General features: G+C 31.9%; 1 protein-coding gene across 3 annotated transcripts; it reads right to left on the bottom strand.

Annotated features, from left to right (window-relative positions):
- Window positions 1-637: 637 nt before the first annotated feature.
- LOC107922956 (pescadillo homolog) lies at window positions 638-4717 on the bottom strand. 3 transcript variants are annotated; one of them, XR_001691479.2, is made up of 6 exons: window positions 3729-4715; window positions 3539-3624; window positions 2819-3067; window positions 2284-2330; window positions 1406-1505; window positions 638-955 (listed from the first exon to the last, which is right to left on the bottom strand). XR_001691479.2 is itself a non-coding variant. In XM_016853159.2 (5 exons), exons 1-5 carry the CDS (start codon window positions 3756-3758, stop codon window positions 938-940), a joined length of 483 nt encoding a protein of 160 aa, XP_016708648.1. In that variant the 5' UTR covers window positions 3759-4717; the 3' UTR covers window positions 638-937. The 3 variants fall into 3 exon arrangements, 1 of the variants encoding a protein (XP_016708648.1); XR_001691478.2 differs by having other exon boundaries at window positions 1406-2330; window positions 3729-4716; XM_016853159.2 differs by lacking the exon at window positions 2284-2330 and having other exon boundaries at window positions 3729-4717.
- Window positions 4718-6603: the final 1886 nt, after the last annotated feature.

The following is a 6603-nucleotide window of genomic DNA, read 5'->3' as shown; positions in this document are numbered from 1 at the left end:
CAATTTTTTGAATGGTGCACGTGACTTGCTCTATCCATGCATATGTATATATAATATGTATTATTCTTGAACACCAAAAGAAACAAATAAAAATAGGCAATTATTATATCATTTATTAATTTGGTCCTTTTTAGTTAAATTTCGTCTTTTAATCTTTTAACAAAAACAAATTTAACTATCAATCACTACAGCAAAATAGACTTTTAGCGGCGCATTTTTAGGCTTGTTAAAGTGCCACAAAAAATACCGCTATAGATAACGTCGCTAATTTTAGCGGCGTTTATGTAAAAAAATACCGCTAAAGATCATAACCTTTAGCGGCTCTTCTACCACAAACGCCGCTAAAGATCATGATCTTTAGCGACACTTTTATCACAAACGCCGCTAAAGATCATGACCTTTAGCTACGCTTCTACTACAAACGCCGCTAAAAATCATGACCTTTAGTGACACTTTTTCCCAAACACTGCTAAAAACATGACTTTTAAAAAAATATATTTTAATTAAATAATATTTATTTCTATGATAAATATTTTATTTTATTTTTGAAATTTAAACTTTAAACTATACACTTTTAAGGATAAAAAATTTTATTAAATTAAAATTACTATTAAAATTTTAACTTTAAAACTAAATATAAAAATTAATGAATTTAAATTTAGAATTAAAATATTATGTTTAAATAAATAAGCAATCTACCCCACAGCTCATCTGATCTATATTAACTCGGCCAAATATAAAAGAAGCTACAAAACATGTAATAATTAACAATCATGGTTAAAGAAGCTAGTACACAAGGTAGCTACAAAACCCTGTTCCAATAACACCAAATTCAAGTTCTGACTAAGATAATCGACCATGGAATGGAAAATTAAATAACACTCCACTTGAATAAGTGCTAAGCCTTGGCTTTTCTAGCTTGAAGAGATTGAATCCTCTACAACACCTTCAATATCTAAAGGATGCAAAACCAAATGATCAGATAAACCAACAAACTTGGTAAACAACAGAGATGTTAAAAATAAAAATTATATAACAATTATGTGCAGCTTTAGTAGCAGGTTGAACCATACTAACAAACAATCTCAATCATAGCACTTCCATGTGTCATAAATAGGCATTCTTTCTAATGATTGTCTAAACTATTCAATTTTTTAACAAGGAACAATAGTATTAATTTGCAAAAAGCAGAATTGAGATTGATTACATAAATCAATAAAAATAGAAAACAATCATAAATGAGTCAGTAGAAAACAATCATAAATCTGGCTGATAACCAAATTATAGCAATTGTATGAAGACTAAATTAAGCATAAGCAGTGCCAAGCTAACAAAAATAGATCGAACCCTTCAAAACAAAGAAGGATATGTTATTCCTGAAATTACTACAAAAAGTTTGACTTACTTTGCAGTTCATGCAAGTTAGACAACCATGGCTTGAAAGCAGTATGGCTGATTGATCCAGTATGCCATTTCTCAGACCTAAATACTCATTTTCAATCACCCTACATGTGCCATCATGTCAGATGTAGAAAAGGCTTAACATGTAATGATAAAAAGGCCATCATGTCAGATGTAGAAGAATATGCATTCTCTGAGCAATGAAGTAGGTTTGAGATAAAAGAGTAATTAACATTGCAATATAAATAAAGCAAACTTTATTGCCAACTAAAGACAACCAAGAAAGGAAGTTGCATATTTCCAAAAAAAAAGAAAAAAAGAAAGGAAGTTGCAAGCAATAATCCATATTATCTATTCATCCATCTTATTTCATTATTATCGATGCATTTTTTGCATATTCAAAAACTGTAGCTAAAAGTATATGGATATTTAATACTAACTTTTGTTGTATTAAATACCACAACTTTTTAGGGCAAACAAGGTAAGTTACTGAGAAAGTGAAATAAACTTGCAATTCATTTTTCCCCTACAAATCCAAACAACTTAATAAAAATGCTAATGACTCCTTATAGCCATGCATTAGAGCTATTAAAACAAGATACATTCTATATTAGAATTATATAAGAAAATTGTTTACAGTATCAATTGAAGGCTGATCCAGAAAACATCCCTTAACTATTAAAATCTTATTTGATAAGGGCAGATAAAGACAAGAAAGTTATTCATTAATGAAAGCAAAAAGTATAACTGCCCTCCATAAGTTTTGTGACCGCATTTAGTATAGTTCCTTAATCTTAAAGATATTTCAAAAGACAACAATTTCGCAAAGAAGGGTACAATATTTAATATAAGTGCAACAACAAGCACAGTATTTATCATAACCTTCTCCAGGCTCTATACATCCTCCAGGCTGGAAATCCATCTCAATTCTGAAATTTTAAATGTCAAAACTGGTCATCAGCATGCAAACAACGTGGTTGTATAACTTCAGCAATAAGTTATGCTGTCATCAAACTATGCCTCAAATCAAATATATAGGTTACCCATCCACAGAGAGAAAAGCATGTATAGGCATAAATAGCATCATCTCATTCTGCCAAATACATTAGACAGTTTGTGGAGAGGAGAAACCAAAAAACAATCATAAATTTTAAGAACAGATTATGCCTGGACTATATGCTTCTATGCCACCTTAACCAGAAACTATTTCACAGGATTGATTGCCAAATACTCAAGCATGCACTTAGACATCAAGTTTTGAACCAAAAAAATTGGAGCCAAGGGAATAGGAACAATAAATCTTCTCATTATCAGCATATGGTGATTTAGTTATGTTGCTGCTTACTATAAAAGTTTTACAGAATTCATACAACTAGCAACGAGAGGAAATAAAACATACAAAGATTGTTTCACAAACCTATCACGGATGACCATATCAAGTCTGTAAGAAGGTGCACGAGATAGAAGAAGCTTTGCTAACTCATCATTCGTTTTAGCCTTAGCTTTCTTTATCTTCCTTTGATATGCCCTTATTTCTCTAAACTTCTCAAGTAGTGGATCATGAAGAATGTACATGACATCCTTCAAGTGATAGTAAGTATGATGATTTCCTTTCACTTTCTTCTTTGGCTCTCTCGGAAATACTCCTTTGTGGATGCATAGTTTCCTGCAGTATTAAATCCATTAAAGCAAAAGGAAGCCAACCATATTTAATAAAAAATAACAAACCCCATCAATACGCGTTCATTTGGTTGAGGCTTTTTTTTATGTTTTCTTATTAAAATCCTCGATTTTTGATGATAATAATAATAATAGCAAAATTATATCAATTAAAAAAAACAAATAGCTTTAAAATATAACATAAAATGAACATAGTCAAAAACTCATGCTGAAGTAAAAAGCTAGCAATAAGAATATTTTCCATACACACTTCTTCTCTTTGCTTCAGTGAGCAAAAGTAGCAACTAACTGCTACCTGATGAACTAATCTCAGCTTAACGAAGCTCAATAGTTTCAAATTCTTAGCTAATTAATCTTCGAAGTTAAAAACAACATGAAAAAAAATGACAAAAGAAGGCAAATAAAGGAAGCTTAAATTATAATAAAAATTAATAAAAGTGAGAAAGAAGAGATGAACCTGAAATCCGAAAGGCTAACTTGAAGGATTTTAATAGCTTGTGACCTCGTCACATATCTCGCAGCATTTCCTTCCTTTTTCTTTCCCTGTAAAATTTCACCATAAATTATGAGAAAAAAGTCCTTACAATAAGTCAACTTTTAAAATTTAAATCGCCAATTTGAAAGCAATAAAGTTCGAAAGAACTTGCCGGAGGTCGGTAGTGCTTTGGTTTCCCCATACAACTGTGGATAGAATTGAGAAACTGAGAACCAAGAAAGCCAAAAAAAAAGGGAGAGGCGCAAAAAGGTAGAAGAACCACAACGAATTAAACCCGCCAGGCAGCAAATGCGAATGTCCTTCACCAGAAACCGGTGACCTCCTATCGACATGGCGGGCGGACATAACGGCGGATAACTTCCGAGGGACATTGAGCAAAGCAGAGCAACGGATTCTCGCCGCGGGAGTGTCTTTACATGGGAAAATGGAACGCGCGTGGATACACTGGCATTGGGTATAAACAAAAGGGTGTTTTTTTGTTAAACGTTTACAGCGGGGATAGCCATTGGAGAACAGAAGAAGAAGGGGAAGTAGAGAAAACGATGAAGAAGGAGTTCAAAACGTCGTCATCTGGTAGCGAGATGGAAAGCTGGTTTCCTTTGATAGGGTCAGGTGAAGAGGAAAGAGAGAAAGGGAGAGGGGAAAGGGGAAAGGGGAAAGGGTAATAGGAGGAAGGACTTAGTGAATGGAAAGGGAACGGGTATCAAAAGAAAGTTGACCTGTATGAGGGGATTTCAGGATGAAGAAAGCGACGCCGTAGATGGTGGCAGAAGGGAAGTCTAAGAAAGGGAAAAGGGAGATGTCGGTGGTTAAAGGGTGGGGAGAGTCAGTGAAGGAGTGAGGGTCCAAAGGTGCCATTTGTTAGGGTTTGGAATGGAAAACTGATTTGTAATGGGAAGGGAACTAAAAAGTTTGTAAGATGGAGGGAGAATCAAATATTTTCTATAAGAACATAGAAAAGTTGGGATTTGGATTTAGTTATTCCATCATTCTGTTGTTTTTAACTATTTTTTTACGGCGATGAAAGGGGTGGGCACCACAGCGTAGAAAGGAGTGAGAGGCTGTGGAGTGGCCTGTGGGATCTCATCAGCCATGGGAGTGCAGAGTGTTTGTTAGAGAGTGGCAACTGAGAAAATATTGTCTGCCACAGGAAGTTTAAAGGGGGGAATTTGGGTAAAATGCGCGATTTTTTAAAGTAAAATTTGGGGTAAAACGTCGTTATTATGTATCTTTTACGGCGTTTTTATAAAAATGTTGTAAAAAATTATTTTATTTTGAATAAAAATCATTTTATTTTTGTATTTTAATTTTATATCTTGTAATTTGGTCATCTCCAAAATAAATAATTATACCTAAATATCCATATCAATCTATTATTTTTTTAACTTATTTATTAATTCTATTTAAATTAATATTTAAATATATCAAATGGTTTAGATTAAACTTTTTTAAATATAAAAGCATTAATTAATTGTATAAAATTTTATAATTTAACAAATCTCAAGTAAACATTAACCTTAAACCCTAAATTAACTATTCAATACATATAAAGTCTATCTATTATATATCTCTTAAATAATTTAAACTATACTCATAATTTCAATATATTTAATTTATTATTATCTCTTTTACAATTATATAAGAACATCTTTAAAATATAAATTAAAAAAATAATTAATCTAAACCCAAAACCCTAACCCGACCCTTAAATCCCTCAACCTTAAATCCCTAACTCTTAACCCCTAACGTCTAACCCCTAACCCCTAACCCTTAAACCTTAAATCTCAACCCTTAAACCATAATCCATAATCCATAATCCATAATCCATAATCCATAATCCATAAATCCATACTCCCTAAACCTTAAAATAGTAACTCTTAAACCGGCCTTAAATCTTAAATAAATCATATGCCCTAAACCAAAAACCCTAAACTATAGTGATAATTAATTCAATATTTTAAAATTAATACTATCTCTTTTACGATTACGATTATATAAGAAATTTTTTAATATATAAATTAAAAAACAATCAGTAATCATGTACCCAAAAAAACTTTAAAATTTTTTTCCATGTGTTTTATTTCAAATTATTTCTACTTGTCATTATTTTTTTTGAAGATTTTAAATATTCAATTAGAAATAAATTGAATTTTATTTAATTAATATAAATAAACCAATTAAGATAAAATATTTTTAGCTGCACTTTTTCAAAAACGTCGCTAAAACCTCGAGCATTAGCGGCGCATTTTCAAAAACGCCACTAAATCCCGAGCATTAGCAGCGCTTTTCAAAAACGCCACTAAATCCCGAGCATTAAAACAACGCCGTTGGGATTTGGTTTTTTGCGACGTTTTTCTGAAAAACACCGCTAATGCTAGATCTTTAGTGCCGATTTCCATAAAGTGCCACTAATGCTTGATTTTTATCGGCATTTTTTGTCCAAGCACCGCTAAAAGTCTGTTTTGGTGTAACCTTGTAAAAATAGACATGTCCATGGATCAAGCTGGACTCTCAAAAAGTGGGAGGGATTGAACAAAAATATAGACCCGAAAAATGGGCTTAGATAAGGGCCTCAAGTAAGTTTTTTTTCCCAGCCCAACCCGAATTTACAAAACGAAAAAAAAATATGTTGTTTTCTCACTGTTTTCCTGTCATTTCACTATTATGTTACTACATTTTTGCTATTATTGTTTGGATATTATATAACTCTTATTTTATTGTTAATTTTGTTATTATTTTAGTGACATTTATTAGTTAAGTTGCACCTATGCTAGTGTTATTTAAGTATAAATACTTTTTAAATTTTATTTTCAAGTTGTTGGGAAACATTTATTTGAATGTTTTGAGTGTTTTATATATTTTTTAAAAAATAATGTAAAAATTTTTAATACGGGCAGGTCGGGCTAGGTTCAGGTGTTAGCATTTTTATTCAGGTCGAGCTTAGGTAAAATTTTAGACCAATTTTTGGGGCCGGGTCAAGACCGAACTTATCAAATGTGCCTAAAATTATGGCTGGACTTGAAAAA

Source organism: Gossypium hirsutum, chromosome D06 (genome assembly GCF_007990345.1).
Source record: "Gossypium hirsutum isolate 1008001.06 chromosome D06, Gossypium_hirsutum_v2.1, whole genome shotgun sequence".
Taxonomy (NCBI): domain Eukaryota; kingdom Viridiplantae; phylum Streptophyta; class Magnoliopsida; order Malvales; family Malvaceae; genus Gossypium; species Gossypium hirsutum.
The sequence above is the reverse complement of the archived record's forward strand: the minus strand, read 5'-3'. Positions and strand labels throughout refer to the sequence as shown.

What these genes read in the sequence shown, in the direction of transcription:
- LOC107922956 (XM_016853159.2), bottom strand. Translation starts at nt 3,758, where the DNA reads ATGGGGAAACCAAAGCACTACCGACCTCCG. An exon ending in CAAAGCACTACCGACCTCCG is followed by an intron (nt 3,625 to 3,728) that starts GCAAGTTCTTTC and finishes GAAATTTTACAG; the next exon opens with GGAAAGAAAAAGGAAGGAAA. An exon ending in GTTAGCCTTTCGGATTTCAG is followed by an intron (nt 3,068 to 3,538) that starts GTTCATCTCTTC and finishes TTAATACTGCAG; the next exon opens with GAAACTATGCATCCACAAAG.